The 16,688-nt window shown below is 40.2% G+C and overlaps 1 protein-coding gene across 1 annotated transcript; it reads right to left on the reverse strand.

The window, feature by feature from the left end:
• Positions 1 to 367: 367 nt before the first annotated feature.
• On the reverse strand, positions 368 to 16,412 carry akap1b (A kinase (PRKA) anchor protein 1b). The gene is made up of 11 exons (XM_008425160.2): positions 16,265 to 16,412; positions 12,747 to 14,266; positions 11,957 to 12,081; positions 9,020 to 9,146; positions 8,726 to 8,844; positions 8,435 to 8,612; positions 8,034 to 8,184; positions 6,426 to 6,493; positions 2,001 to 2,074; positions 1,857 to 1,922; positions 368 to 1,634 (listed from the first exon to the last, which is right to left on the reverse strand). Exons 2-11 carry the CDS (start codon positions 14,239 to 14,241, stop codon positions 1,572 to 1,574), a joined length of 2,466 nt encoding a protein of 821 aa, XP_008423382.1. The 5' UTR covers positions 14,242 to 14,266; positions 16,265 to 16,412; the 3' UTR covers positions 368 to 1,571.
• Between the last annotated feature and the right edge of the window lie 276 nt (positions 16,413 to 16,688).

Below are 16,688 nucleotides of genomic sequence, written 5' to 3' on the forward strand. Positions count from 1 at the left end.
ATGGATATGGTAACCGACTACGCTTCCCGTCTTTGTTGTGTTTGTTTCAACGTTTCAACTGGTGTCACAACATACATCTAAATCTAACATTTGTATAAGTTCACATAATGTCCCAACAAACTGATTTTTATGGTACATTAATTTTGGGTGACAGTCGAGTATCAGACCTGAATGTATAACACCACGGCCAGCAAAACTTGCATCTAGCCTGGTCTGATATTCATATCAGTTTGGAAATGATTTTCACTACATCACTGACTACAGGAGTTCTTGGATGGTTTGACATCATTACCACAAACTGATTTTAGTGAAATGTTATGGCAGCTCCAAATTACACAGCAGCATTAAAAAAAACATTGATTCCATGTAGCGTTTCTCTTATGCACCATGTGTTCTTCAATCCCAAACTGCTCCATAAAACTCAATGGGACCACAACAAACCTCCCATCAAGGAGAAAAAGAAAAAAATGATCTTTGTTCCACCTCACACTTCTAATTTCTTTAGATTTACCATTAACCCAGAGGACATGAATCTGACTTCAACTTCTGGGCCTCAGGAACAGCAGCAGAAGTCACAAGACGTTTTCCAACTGTCACAATGGCTGAGATGGAAGCAAACAGAAGACTTACTGTTCACACATTTAAAACTTCTGTACTTGTAGGATGTTGGGGATGGAGGGGGGGATATTGAACTTGGAAGACACTATAAAGTAAAGTCAATGTGTGTGTTTGTCAGACAAATACAACCTGCTGTAGTTCACATGATGGCAATGGTATACCTCCTGAAAAGAGGTCAGCAAAATGCATCTTCTATAATAAGTGGGATTTTAATCAACTAATCTTTCATTAAAGAAAAACAGCTGGAGTGCTTTTTTTTTACGTCAGGAATTGTGGGATCCTCTAAGAACATGCAGTCCGGATGTGGGAATAGAAAGAGCAGAAGGAAGTTACCCTCCCGTTTCACTTCGAGACAGGAATGGTCCATCTAAAGCTGCCTCATCTGCCACCCAACATCCCCATAACACAGTCCAACTGAAAATAAACAGACCTACCAAAACAAAAAAAACAAAAAAAAATAAAATAAAATACAGTCAGGACTCCATGCATGCGTCTGTCCTCATCTGCGGCATAACGAGCCACAGTCTGTGAAGCTGGGAGGTTTAGGGTAGAATGGGAGCTGATTTATAATTTGAGCCTTTATTGTCACAATACATTCACTTTTTAAAAGAAAAAAAAATACATGTACATTTGTTCTTTATGTATTTCCTGGACAAAAACAGAAGTCCATGTTAAGAGAGCTGCTGTTTGCCTGTCGACTATGCCTGAGAATAAAGTCTCTGCTGTCAGTTCAATTGAAGAGTGGAAGAGCCAATTTGAGAAAAGAGGAGAATGGGGGAACAAAACACACACACACACACAAAAAAAACCAACACCAATCTTTTCAGTCACGTGCCTGGTACAGTTGGGATCCCCAGGATGAGCTGGGTCAGCTACTGTTGACCACAAGGAACTTCAGTTTCCTTCAGTTTCTCAGTGGGTGAATTTGTTAGCCTCTACGGTAATCAGGGAATTCAGAATCCATCCACCCAAACTGTCAGGCCCCTCTCTGCCAGAGTGCGGTTCACTGAAACCACCTGCAAAAAAGGACAAAGTAAAAAAAAAAAAAAAAGAGCCTAGATTTACCACCCAGAAAGCAGCCAGTCTCTTCACTGTCACCCTTTTTCATAATGATTCATTTTAAAATAAATGTCCCTTTTATGAAACAAAAGCTACAAACTCATGTGATAAGTTTAAAAAACAAAAATCCATATGTCCATCTGTAATAGCAACCAGGTAAGATCATGTTTGTGACAAACCTCATCTCCAACAAGGTTCCACAGGTGGACAAGTGGGAGGCCGGTGTTGTTGTCGTAGTTTGAGACCTTTAGAAAAAGGAAATATCAGCCAGCGGTCACTCAGTCTTCCACTCTAGAAGGAGTTGGTCCTAATGGTAGACCCACCTGTGCTAGCAAGGCGACACCTCGGGTCATTTCTTCCAGTGTGGTCGTAGCATCCGTTGAGAAACAATCCTCCCCTGTTAAACGAATGACAATTCTATGAGCTAAAATCGCAGTAATTGACCCGGCATCTGGTTGTGCCACAGAAAAATTACAAAATGTCATGCAAGCTTTTTACATGACTTAAGAAAATTCAAAGTTTGTCCAAAAAGTCTTTCAATATTCCTAAAAAGGAGCATGTGACAATTACTACTTAATGGGACACAGCGCTTTGCTACTAATCGTCAACACTGCAACGAGATAAAGTCAGGAAAACGTTTTAATTAAATAGCAGGGAGAGAGAAGTAGGTCAGTTATTTGGCTTTGACAACTGGAACAAGTAGATGTGGAATTCTGTTTGCTTTGGTTAAAAGAAAAAGGCGACCCACACACCACCTCTGACAGATAATCAGGTGTTTAAATTAGCTGCTGTGTCAGATTAGCCAATAGCAGCGGTAGCTAATCTACCACACCGATCACTTGATCATTGCTAAATAAACATCAAGCCTAAAAAACACAAAACTATAACAGACTTGTGACATCACAATGAAATAAAGTATCCTGAAAAAAAAAAAAAAAGATAACCTCCGAGAATATAATATAATAATAATGGGTTAATGAAATACCCATAATTTTTTCTGTATTGATATGTACACAAGGATGTCTTGTATGTATGTAATTGTATTTGTAAGAGTCCATGGAGTAAAAAATATCTGCTAGCAACTTTTACCGGAACTTATAAAAGGAACAAGGGACAATGGGTTTGACAGAGAAGTGGGTGTGGCAGCACGCTTGGAAAGGACGCCGAGCGACGGACCGGGGAGCTCGATAGATTAGCCCGGAGATACCTGATTGTTGGAGGAAAAGCGTTGCCTGATCAACTACTGAAGGAATCAAGCCTTCTGGAAGCAAGATAAAGCCACACGGGGCGATGACCGGACACGATGCGCTCGCGCTCCAGGCCTGACAAAGGGAACCGCCCGGGTACACAAACGCCGTCCCGGTGAGACCCTTCCATGTTTTTTCTTATTGTTTTTTGTGTGCACAGAGACTGATGAATTTTTTGGGCTCCGACGTTGTTTTTTTGTGTGCGAACGGAACTTTATTTTTGATGGACTAATTATGGACTTTTCGATGGATTATTATTATTATTGATAAAATATCTCCTTTTGGTTGATGCATAGAGTGGGGTATAGATTTGGTGTGGGGTTGTTTATTTGTAAAAAATTAAAGAGTAACTGTTAGAATGCCATGATTCGTTATTAAATGTAGCGGACAACTCGTAGCCGCTTCAGTAAGCTGACATGTCATATCTTTCTTTTTACTTCAATCAAATCGTTTTTCTAGCGTTGATTATGGAAAGCTGCAATCATACTTATTTCTAAATTTGTATAAAAAACAAGGCAAAGAACTCTTTGAGCGTGTGCATTTCTCGTTTATACGAGGATTTGTTACAGAGTGAATGTTCTGTTCTTTGTGTGGRAAATGTTTGAGTGTTTTTTGGTGTTGAATCCTGATCCATTAGTGGCGTTTTGGCAACTGTGGTTTTGAATTATTCTTTAACCGTTTTTCTGTTATTGGGGCATGCCATAGCAATGCATAGGGAGAGCGGTGACTGACTTGGGAAGCAAGTCAGTCACCGCCTCCATGCATTGCATGGAAGACACCTATTGTTCTACACCCAATAGAATGTCTCTATCAGTGAGAATGAATTCAATGCATTCTCACTTATTAAGATCCTGCTCACATTTTTGGTCATTAATTACTTCTACTATCTTCAACTAATTGTGCCAATTCATATATCAAAACGTTCAGCTTCTTCTTGAGATTTCTGCTATGACTTTTGCTAAAATTCACTAGTGTACTTTTTTAAATAACTGCCCTTTTGTGCAAATTTTTTGCCCCATTGAAATGCATGGAATTTTCTAACTGTTGTCAGTTGCTAGAGTGTCCATTCTACTAACTGCCTTTTTTGAACTTTTAATACTTTTTGACAAACAAAATGATGCTGTTCATACATATTTCACTGTAGAGAAGTAATTTATGCATTAAAATGTAGCCATGTATGTCTACTTTAAGGAACTATTACTAACATTGCTACAGCTCTGTTTTTTTGTCATACTCTTCTGGAGTACAGCCATGTCACACCTTCTCCGATTCTGTCAATGTATTTTTCTCTTGTGCTCCGTTTCTATCCGTGTGTTTGCATTCTGCTTGTCTACCTTTCTGTATGCCTTCTGCTTCTACTGGTTTTACTGTCTGCAAAGGTCTTCTTCAAACTTTAATAAATTTTAGCAATCCTTATATTAAAATGTTCTGCTTCTTTTGCTCCTTTATGCCATTTGTTTTACTATGCTTCACTTCAAATATTTCTGGTTTTGTACTACTTTCTGCTTCTGCTAATATATGCTTTTTGCTATGTTTCACTTTTTTCCAACAGTTCTGTTACAGGTCTTACCGTTTTCTGTCAAACTCTTCTGCAGTACAAACATGTCACACCTTCTCCTGTTCCTTTAATACATTTCTCTGCTGTGCTCCGTTTCTGTCTGTGTGTCATCATTCTGCTTATCTACCTTTCTGTGGATGCCTTCTGCTTTACTGGTTTTACTGTCTGCAAAGGTCTTTTGCAAACTTTAATTTGACCAATTCATATATCTAAATATTCTGATTTTTGTACTATTTTTTGGTTTTTGCTATAATTTCTTTTCAACTCTTTCAGATTTGTACTAACTTCTGCTCTTCTAATTTATGCTTTTTGCAGTTGTCCTTTTCAGCTTTTTCAAATATTTCCGGGTTTATACTTATTTTAGCTTTTGCTAATCTATACTATATCTTTTGCTGTATGTTACTATTGTACTTTTTCAAATATTTCTGCAGAGTTATGCTATATCATTTGTTATGCTACTATTGTACTTTTTAAAATCTTTAAGGTTTAATAGAAATATTCTGTTTGTCTACCTTTCTGTATATAACAGACCATGTAGATGGATGGATGGACACATACATACATACTAGGGGTTGAACGACTACATATTTTTTAAGGTCGACTACATCATAATAGTTGAGTCGATGTCGACTAGTCATGGTGACGTAAGAGCAAAATGCTTCACAACTACTTGGAGGCTTTATCAGCTATTTTCACAGCAAATATTGACCCCGTAGGAGGGAAACAACCCAGCACAAAGGCGGCTACCTCTGCCTTTGTGCAAGAAGGAACAGGAGGAGCACTGCCAGAGCCCTGCAAAATGACCTCCAGCAGGCCACAAATGTGCATGTGTCTGCGCAAACGGTTAGAAGCCGACTCCATGAGGATGGTATRAGGGCCCGACGTCCACAGATGGGGGTTGTGCTCTCAGCCCAACACCGTGCAGGACGCTTGGCATTTGCCAGAGAACACCAGGATTGGCAAATTCACCACTGGCGCCTTGTGCTCTTCACAGTTGAAAGCAGGTTCACCCTGAGCACATGTGACAGACGTGACAGAGTCTGGAGACGCCGTGGAGAGCGGTCTGCTGCCTGCAACATCCTTCAGCATGACCGGTTTGGCAGTGGGTCAGTAATGGTGTGGGGTAGCATTTCTTTGGAGGGCCTCCCAGCCCTCCATGTGCTCACCAGAGGTAGCCTGACTGCCATTAGGTACCGAGATGAGATCCTCAGACCCCTTGTGAGACCATATGCTGGTGCGGTTGGCCCTGGGTTCCTCCTAATGCAGGACAATGCTAGACCTCATGTGGCTGGAGTGTGTCAGCAGTTCCTGCAAGATGAAGGCATTGAAGCTATGGACTGGCCCGCCCGTTCCCCAGACCTGAATCCGATTGAGCACATCTGGGACATCATGTCTCGCTCCATCCACCAACGTCACGTTGCACCACAGACTGTCCAGGAGTTGGCGGATGCTTTAGTCCAGGTCTGGGAGGAGATCCCTCAGGAGACCATCCGCCACCTCATCAGGAGCATGCCCAGGCGTTGTAGGGAGGTCATACAGGCACGTGGAGGCCACACGCAATACTGAGCCTCATTTTGACTTGTTTTAAGGACATTACATTAAAGTTGGATCAGCCTGTAGTGTTTTTTTTCACTTTAATTTTGTGTGTGGCTCCAAATCCAGGCCTCCATTGGTTAATAAATTTGATTTCCATTGATGATTTGTGTGTGATTTTGTTGTCAGCACATTCAACTTTGTACAGAACAAAGTATTCAAAGAGAATATTTCATTCATTCAGATCTAGGATGTGTTATTTGAGTGTTCCCTTTATTTTTTTGAGCCGTGTATATATATATATATATATATATATATATATATATACACACATACATATACATACACACATACACAAATTTGCACAGTTAATGGGTCAAACTAGTGTTTGAATAATGATCACCACAAACCTGGAAGTGGAGCAACGTTGTCAAGCAGTACTTCTGCACCTTGAAAGGGTAGTGTTACAAAATCCGATCTGGAAGGAAGGACCCAAATATTAAAAAATTATGTAAATGTATGCAATTCATGAACAGAAATCACCTACCTGCACACTGACAGAATCATGATAAATTGTGATTAAAAAAAAGTAGACTGTTTGCTTGAAATAGTTTCAGATCAGTATTGCTTCCTGTACTGTCCAATCATCTATTGGAGACTTAACTTTACAGTGTCATGTACTATTTATACCTCTTGCAAATCTAAAATACCCATTTTAAAGGGGCAGTATTATGTAAAATCAACCTTTTTGAGCTTTACGTCATGTGATAATGTTATTCCTTATTCTCCATTTATGATTTGTTAAAACAGTCAGAGGAATTTAGGTTTAAATGAAGAGTTACCCTGTTCTAAATAAAATACATTTGTTTTTAAAAAAATTTAAGTATGAACTATAAATAACTACTGTGTATCAGTACTCTAACTTGGCAAGTATCTAAACTGAAGGTCTTTTACTGTGGAACAAAACTGGTAATTCATTCTAGACTCAAGACTTGATGCTCATTGCTAAAGATGCATGTTCAAAAATAATAGTGGAGTCATGCTCAAAGATATTCAACACAAAAAAGAGCATTTAATATTGTCGTTTCATAAAGAGCTTTCCATAAGGGGTGAAGTTGATTCAACAGTTTTCTCAGTGGGGTTTGGACTCCCCAGTCCTGTTTGTGATATTCATGGACAAGATCTCTGGTGGAAGTTTGGAATGGCTGATGTCTGGTTTGATAATGTTGGAGGTTCCTTGCTTTTTGCAGATGACATGCTTCTGTTGGATTGTTCAGGCCGTGCCGAGGGCATGACTCAGTCACCCCGGCCTTAAGGGACACTGATTGCAAAACTGAAAGAGTTACATTTGTTACATTTGCTAAATGCCACAATAATGAGAGAAAAATAAAGTCAGATTTTTTACAGTCTTCAAAATTAGAAGTGTAGATACAGAATGATCGTCTCATAATGACTGTCATGGCTGTGGAAACCTCTGAGAGGTTAACTGATTAATTGGTCCATTGGAGGAAAACGTGGATGTGTTTCACAGTTGGTGTGTCTGTGACACTGTGTCGGACAGTGCTGTCAACAACAGAGGAGCTCCACAAAGAAATGTCCTCTCTACTCCCTTCTTCACCCTCCATACAACCAACTTCAGCCGCTGCACTGAGACCCGTCATCTACTAAAGCTCTCAGATGATTCAACTGTGGTTGAATGCATCAGTGAGGTTGATAAGGTCGAGTACAGGGCTGCTAGTTCTTAATTTTTGTGTTCATGCTTCAATTTTCCTTTTGCTTATTAGAATGATCCATCACTCATGAAAACAACCCCCCACCTCCATAATGAGTAACCACACGAAACCCTTCCAGGTACAGAGGTAGCTCCTTCATTACTTACATCATTGATTAAAGAGAATTTTTTTAGCATCTTTTAAAGCTCAAAGTCATCAGGTCACATCCACATATGAACAAATTAGCATTTTAAATAACCGTTTTATTTTTTAAGTTCAGTGATACAAATAAGACCTGTGACTTGCCTGATTTGTCTGAGTGAATCGATCTTCACTTTGTCATAACCGCCGTAGTCGACATATCTAATCTCCACCTCATCAGTTTCCTTATAGAAGCTGATGACCTGAGCTCTCCACCAGGCCCCGTCCACTGCTGGGGCTGCACAAATAACACCCACTGAAACACAAAAATAAAACCTTACTTTCAGTTGAGCAGATGTTCATCCAATTGTTACAGTAGCAAATTGTGACAATCAATTTTAGATTTAAAAAAACCCTCTTATTTGTCCTGCAAAATATTTCTAGAAATGCGTAGGAGCTGTATCTTCATGTTCAAACATTTGAAATGAACACATGTAAAAGCCAAAGTCTCATTACTTTCTCAACAAAAATAAGAGCAAGAATTTTTTTTTTTTGGCAAGGATTACCTTCAGCGGGTGAGGGCAGAGCTGGAGTACCCGGCTGGGAATAGCAAAGGAACATCTGCTGGTCGAGACTCCGCAAAGCGTGGTAGGTGGGATGGGTGTGCTGCTGGACAAAGATGTGACCAGCTGACACAATGTTGACCACAATCACTTCAACCGTCACTCCACTAGGCAGCAGGAGCTGAGGAAAAACGTCATGGTAAAAAAAGAGTCAACTCCTCCATACCGACTCCCAAAGTTTTCAATTCCTGTAAGTATTCCAAAAACAGCAGCAGTAAGGAAGCTCAGTCTTACCCAAGAGGTTATGGGAAGCGATGGCAACGTGAGTGGAGGTGCATATAGATTTGTCAAGTCCAGATCTTTAAATTTCTTGCCAATAAATGACAGTGCCTTATCAACCTGCTGCTGCAAACCTGGAGAGAAATTAAGCACAATTTCCATTAAAGCAGACCAACCCGACAGCAGAATGATAGCCAAGTTAGTCATATACTTCATTTAGCAAACTTAAAAATTCCCACTTTGTGACAAAAGCGGACCTTCAGTCCTCATTCTGCCTAAAAAGATGAAGGGCATTTTCTCCAGACTCACCTTCAATGTGGCAGATTTGGAAATCCTGTGTGTAAGGCAAAGTGGAAATGTAGATTTTTGCACCAGAGTTCTGCTTCAGGAAACTGACATATCTCCCTTGTTTCCCAATCAATCGTCCTACAAGATGCTGACACAAGAAAGCAGATGGGACAAGAAGACATCTTAGATAATGAAGGGGAAAAATCAAGTCACCCCTACGGAGTGTCATTCAGGGGGAAAGGTTTGACCAATTCCAAAGGGCTGTGTCTGCATGAAATGGTTTGTTGTTGTGTTTTAGTACGCCTCAAACCAACTGGACTTTCTAGGCAAACAGACTAGAGTTCGATTAAAGCAGACTAAACAGGGCTGGTGTGAAAATATTTACCAAGATATTCAGAAATTCAACTTGTCCCCGTTCCTTTTACCACATGTAACAGATGTCAGCAGCAGTCCTGACCCCCCTGGCCCCATACCAACCTAATGCCTCCTCCCAGTCCCTGTGAACAAGCTGACCAGTTGTGTGATCAATGACATGTCAATTAGCATCATTCCAGGAAGTCTATGGGGATTTCGATCCCTCTTTGCTCTTTTTACAAATACACACAACTGAAATATTACTGACAGAAATTCAAAAAAAATCTTTATAATTAGAGGTGTGCCGATCGATCGGCCACTGATCATAATCGGCTGATTTCCGTGAAAAAGTGTATGATCGGTGATCGCCGATCACGGTCTCTTGTTGCCGATCACATAAACCGATCACCTGCATCTCATTTCGCAGCCTGCCTGTGCAGCTGGTCTCCTCTTTCCTTCACACTGCGCAGCAACAAATCCGAAGCGATGTGGAACTATGACGCACTGAGTGAATGGGGAAGTTTGCGTGTTGCGGTGGAAAATTGAAGCAAGTCAAAATGCATCAACACAACGAAGCTAATAGAACATAAAAACAATGCCATACTTGACGGAGTTTGGCTACATCGAGGCTCACTGCAGTAAAAAAGACATACGGAGGATCAGATAGCAGGTAAAGCAGCGCACAGCTACAAACACTCTCCCGGATTAGCATGATGGTCAGAAAGCTAAACAAATAACCCGCAAAATTATTTAAGTCTTCGAGCTGCGATGTAAGACGCTGGTTCTGCTCTCCCTGTTGAACTGCTGCTACGCTACAGGTAGTAATATTTGACAGACGGAGCGCCGCTTCTGCTCCACCTGGTAGTGACTCTCACACCGAACCTCTGTTTAAAGCTGCAGCATCTAACTTAAAAAAATACATTTTACATACGTATTAAAACTTTCGCTGTCCTAACATGAGACAGATGATCTCTGAAAAAATAATCGATCTCCTCCCTGTTCTGCATAATTACTCCACTCAGTCAGAAACAGCCACTCAGAACTAGCAGTAATCAGCTAGCCGCCATGCTATCAGGAAGTTTTCATTCAGTAACTCAGGATTGTTTATTGTAATGGAACCTGTTTCTGCCTTTGAATGTTAAGTTTTATACTTGAATTTTTTGGCAATGTTGAGATGTTTTATTTTGGCTCTTTGCATTATTTAGCCTCTTCAGAGCCTCCATATGTTATCAGTCTGTTAAAGATAGTATTACTGATAACAGTACAATTTGCACAATGCCCGTTTTGTTTTTTTCTTTAGTTATTAAAAACAAGTTTTTGTCTAAATTAAGGTGAATTCATGGTTCCTTTTTCCACATAATGTAACCAATAGTGTTTATGATAAAAAAAATAATTATGTGATTGGTATCGGTGATCGGCCCTCATGGGTGATCGGAATGGGCAGGAAAAAACCTTATCGGCACCATCTCTATTTATAATGACAATAAAAATCCACCTTCTGTGTGGACTTTAGGCTGGGTGGCTTGAATAGTGCGTATCCTACCTTAGCTTACAGGTAAGTTGCAGATAAATCTGCCATTTATCTGCAGATAAATGCCATTTATCCCAGCATGTCCCTCTTTATTCTCCTAAATGAATTTCACTAAATAAAACTACATGCCGTTTTCTGATCATCTTGATTGCTTTCGTACATATCCCTGTTGCAGTTGCTGGTGTGTAGAGAGCTTTGCCTAAATTAAAACTGATTAAAAAACTATTTGAGGTCCAACATGTCAATAGACTTTGGAGGAGCATGCAGCACCCTTTTGGTAAATTATTTATATCTTTGTACAGTTCAAACCATTTAGTATATACACATATTTTTTAAATTGCAGCACAGGAAAAGCCAGGCAATGTATGTATGTAACTTTTATAAAATATGTTTCTTACATATTTGTTAAAACTGTCACTATGTCATGGTCTTTTATGAGACACAATCAGTGAAGAGATCAAAGGTCTCCTCCCTGTGCCCTGCTCCCAACCAGTCATAACCAGGAGGAAAGTCTTGGCGCTGCCAATCAACCGTATGTACGCTGCTCAATGTGCCAACGGCGGAGAAGCCGTTTTGGACATTTATCAAAAGTGCTTTTGCACATATACAGCAATGTGTAAAAAAATTTTTGGGGGGATTTGGGTCGCTTTTTTTGTTGTTGCAAGTTTTAATCTAAATTGAACAAAAATTGTTCCCAGAATTTCAACTTTTAAACAGAATGCAGCAATCTTTTATTCTAACACATTCATAAAATCTTTGCCTCATGTTTCTAACCCTTCTAACAAAACTGCTTCAAGTGAGTTCATTATTTATGACAAAGATTTCTTGTTTTCATTTATGTTTATTTGATATTCAAACTAAATATTCCTATTGTTAAAATGCTCAGATAAGGTCATTTTGATTCAAATATAGAAATAACTTTTATTTGTAAGTGGATTTGAGTCTCAAACAATAAATTCCTATATTAAGAGAAAAATACTACACAATTGCACAAAAGAATTAGGTTATGCACACACATCAATGAAGACAGTAGAGGTCGTGTGTTTTAGGCATCACTGGTTGCTTTGACTAACCTTTGGGACCTCAATCTCCCAGATGACGAGTTCTGAGGTAGATGATGTAGAGTTGTTGCCCTGGTTCTCACACAAACTCATGGTGCAGCCGCTGTCCACAGAATCCATGCTGTTCACATCAGAACCTACAGACAGAGCCATCACTTTTCATTTCCAGAAACATCAAGAGCAGGGTGCAATGTTGAGCTTTTGCTAATATACATGCACAACTTACCCTATCATTATGAAACCATCAATAACAATTAGGATGACACTTGAATAAACTTTTGTAACTAGGTCTTAATATAATCAGGTTTGCTTAAAGGAGTTAAGGACATATGATTTCAAGAACGGAATAAACAGAATCTGACTACTGAAAGGGAATTCACTGTATAATATGAAACCTTGCCTGTCTTTTCAAGTTGATCATTTAGTTTCAAGGCCAGCTAGCAGTTTTTTCACCTTTTACACCGACCTCAACATCGAAAACAAGTAGGGATGCACAATATATCGGCACAAACAGTAGTGTCAGTCCATCCTAGTCGTTTTTAAAAATAATTAATAACATTGACCTTAATTATCATTGTATTAAGAGGCAGGTTTTCAGGTCTAGACATAGCTGTTTACATATTGTAAACATAACCATAATTCCTTACTAAAAAAAATACATCTCTGCAGGTTTCCTTTTTATCATCAATTTTATTCTGTTTATACTTAAAATGCATGTTTAAGAAAACAAAAGTTTTCACTAAAAATTTCAGAAGTAATGATGTGCAAATAAAACCAACTAGTATGAATAATCATGTCTCACCTCCAGACTGATCAGTGTCCAACTCGCATGTCCCGTGAGCTCCGTTCCTCAGGTCGTCCCCGTTAACTTTCTTTATGCCACATGCAGCATCAGAATTCCCTTCAGCCTCCTTCGGGATGCTCCCAGCTGCAGACTGAGGCGGTACAGTTTCATTTGCTGATGAGTCTGTAATCTTTAAAACACCTGCTGGATTCTCCAGCGTGCTGCTCTGCAGGTCCTCACTGCTGTTCCCTTCTTCAGAGTGGTATGTGCTGCAGGCCGAGTCTTCAGTCAGCACTGCAGCATCGTCACATTTATGTTTGTTAAGTAGCGTTTCCCTTTGGTGTGGTAGTGTTGGCCAGGCTGCATTCTGTGAACTGTTGGTTTTCAGAATCCTGGTTTCGACCCACGCTGGAGTCACTGAGCCACTTTTTGGCACTCCTTGGACTTCCTTCTCTGCATGCTCATGGTTTCTCTGTGAGGGAACATCAGCAGGAAAGTCTTCTGTTATTGGATCAAGTTGTGAGGATCGAGTGCCACTGGCCAGAGTAACACTCATGTTGGAGGGTTTAGTGTTTGCTTCAACCTCACAGCTGCTGGTCCCAAGAACTTCTTGCGTGGCTGCAGAGAGGACCTCAGTAATGAGTCCAGCTGCCAGTAGCTCCAGATCACTCATTTGAGGGTTTTCCTTAAAATGCACTTCCACTGAGGTATCCAACGAGGTGGATGTACCCTGGACTGTGGAGAAAAGGATGGTAGGTGTGCTGGTGAGGATACATTTGTGAAAATCCTGTACTGAAAGGGCATTTTCCAGATAGTCTCCATCTGATGACGCCATCCTGTGTGTTTCAGCCGATGTGAATAAGCAGACAGCCTCCTCTTGTGCAGTTACAGCGTTGTGATGCGTTGCAACTTCACCCTCTGGCTCTGGCCGCTCCGCATCCGAAAGATTTATTGTGATGGGGGAAAATCTGGTGTCTTTGGAGCCATTGGACAACAAAGCAACTTCCTCTACCGAGTCTTCTGGAAGAGGATCCAACTCTGTGGCTGGACATTTCTCCAACTCACCGATAAAGTCAGGGGTCGAGTCACACTCTGGGGCTTTGAGGGGTTTCACTGATTCCTCTACCAAATCACTGTCTCTAAATGTTGCTGCAACTATATTTGATGGTCGGTCAGCTTCCTCATGTATCGTTCTGCCACAAAAATTAACATCATTGCACGTTTGTCCCAGTAAAGATATAGCTTCAGGATCTTGGGGAGGCGTCGGGGAAATAATTTCATTCTCTGTGTTCTCGTTGCTGTGATTTGTGAAGGCTGGGCTTTCCTCTTCATATAGCAAACCGTTGTTGCACTCTTGATGAGAGTCTTTAAAGCTCACAGAAGTTGAAGAGACCTCGGGGCTTTTCTGTCCGATGGGTCGCTCTTTCTTCCTCGAGGTGTACCACCACCAGCCAATAAGCACAAGCACTCCAGGCATCGTGTAGGAAACAACAGACCGAAACCGAACTGGCATTTCGATGAGACACCAAACGCTACACCTGAAATTAACACACAAACATTTGACCGGTATTAGCAACGTTTTGAAATGATTTGCTTTTGAACTATGAATGAAATAAAGCAAAAGAAAAAAAAACTATCCCAGTTTGTGTAAACGCATTAAAAAGCAGGATGTTTAAAGCAACAACAAAACAAACCAAAATAAGGGATATTTGCTTTGACATAAGGAAGGGAATAACCTTAACAGTTCGTGAGTTGCCAATGTCGACAAATTCAGGGCATCAACACTGATAATTCAGCACAACACTGTTTATTTTGCACAGCTAATTTTGACTTTTTTCTGTAACTTCTATCGGAAAGCAGGTTACACTCTCGAGATGGACATCTGGACAGCATGTCTGTCGTTAATAAAATAATTTACTAGTGTGTGTGTGTGTGCACATCTGTACCCTGGATGTATTGCTACACTAATTTTAACAATTTAATTCATGTTAAAAGTTCTACACTTTTCTAGACTCAACTTTTCAGTGTTCCAAATCTCTTGTCATAAACAAAAATATAAATAATTAAAGTTCACTGGAAATTAAATGTCAAACACTTCTACAGAAGACACACTTCAAGAATGACTTCTGCAAAAACTAGAAACTGGAAACAAGGACCAGTGAAGAAATAAAAGGAAAAATAATATCAAGAGGAAAGTTAGGGATTTAAAAAAAATGGGATGACAGACTAAATGGTCTAGAAAGGAAAACATTATGGAAAAAAGAAAAGAAGGAAAGGACACAAGCCAAGAAATACGTTAAGGTAGCGAGGTAGGACACAAGGAATGAAGGCAAGGATTAGGAAAGAAGAATGGAAACAACAAAGGAAGAAATTATATTAGTAGTAGATAAACAAGGGATGGAATGAAAGAAAAAAGAGAAAGATCGGACACACCTACAGGTAAAAAAAAAATCAAATACACAAGGAAGGGAAGGAGCAAATTACAAGGGCACAGAGGTCACAAACAGAGGAAATAATGGTCTAGAAATACAAATACTTTACAGTTTTATTGGCTTTTTCCATACCTGAAAATAATAAAATCAAATTTCATACTTTATTGTACACCGATTACAATTTGCAGGTGTAGATCTCGGGGCTTTTCTGTCCGATGGTCGGACAGAAAAGCCCCGAGAAAAACTAGTGCCCTTCACACTAGTTCAAGCCAGAGGGTCCGATGAGTGCATCTCATCAGTCTATCCCTTTCTACTCCGATTAACTGCAATAAAACACTGCTTAAATGATTTCATTAATTTAAGACGTGGTTTAGTCTCGACTGGTATATGTCTGATTGTTGGTGGGCTTTTAAATATTCCACCAGCGTAAGCTCTTACTGTAGAGGGAGATCCTGTTCATAGAGCCAGGACAAAGTAGTCCATTTGGAGGCCACTGTCCTGCTCTGGTACAGTCACACTGCAATGAGTACTATCGCACTGTATCCGTTAAGGGAACACGCAATTCCAATTCATTGAAAATTAGCCTGTACGATTTGACCTTCCCACCATACAACCAGGCGACACATCCCACAAGTTGAGCTAAGCAAAGGGCACGTGTGAGCTGCACGCGGGTTAGCGACTGTCCCGAACAGGCCTCATAGCCGCCAGTTAGCTCATAGCCGCCAAAGCTAGCCCGATAGCAGACGACATCCAGCAGCTGCCTCACACAATTAGTACGTCGTCAGATGGAGCCGCTGCGAATATTACTAAGATATGCCTGAAGATATGCCTTAAGTGCACAGCACAGTGTCCGGTTATTTAACTTTCCTAACAGGGACGCAGCTACAGCGCACTGCTGACAACCAAGGGAAACGTGGAAGTTGGTTGTTCAATGACATTGCTCTTATTTTACTACAGAGTTTACTTTGTGTAGCTTGCAGGACTCCCATGGAGTATCAGAGGACATTTTTATGTTAGCGTTCTCTGCTTTCAAAGCAATAACAATGTCAAATACACAGAACGTACAAAGATCCGTCCAAAAATGTACCCGTCTCCTTTACTTACAGTAGTTTAAGGTCCCCAATGCTGCCACGCTAGAAACAATGCTGTTTGAATGTTTTCAATCGCTTTACTGATCTCCTCCCCACGTGTTTAACCGATCTGCCTCAATCTGTAAAAACAGTGCAAACAGCTGTTCAAATCTCGCGACACTCGATTAGGTACTCTCGCGTCAAGCGAGACCGCATTTTCCACTAAAATTATACTTTAATATATATATTGGGAAAAGAATATGGGACAAAAACTCTAAATAACAGATAACCATTTGTCTGGTTTTATTATTATTGAATGATATGGTCTACTGTTTGTCTGAAAGAAGACTTGTTGAGGTAATTGTCAACAAGTGATAAAACACATTTGAACAGTCAAATATATCAATGCAATTGTATTTTTAGCAGCCAAGAAGTGTGTACTCAAAGTGAGCTAGAAG

The sequence above is a fragment of the Poecilia reticulata genome, linkage group LG13, assembly GCF_000633615.1.
Source record: "Poecilia reticulata strain Guanapo linkage group LG13, Guppy_female_1.0+MT, whole genome shotgun sequence".
NCBI lineage: Eukaryota > Metazoa > Chordata > Actinopteri > Cyprinodontiformes > Poeciliidae > Poecilia > Poecilia reticulata.

Coding starts and splice junctions, on each gene's coding strand:
- akap1b (XM_008425160.2), bottom strand. CDS start 14,241: ATGCCAGTTCGGTTTCGGTCTGTTGTTTCCTACACGATGCCTGGAGTG. Junction 12,082..12,746: donor GGACACTGATCAGTCTGGAG/GTGAGACATGAT, acceptor CTCTGTCTGTAG/GTTCTGATGTGAACAGCATG. Junction 9,147..11,956: donor GGGAGATTGAGGTCCCAAAG/GTTAGTCAAAGC, acceptor TTCTTGTGTCAG/CATCTTGTAGGACGATTGAT.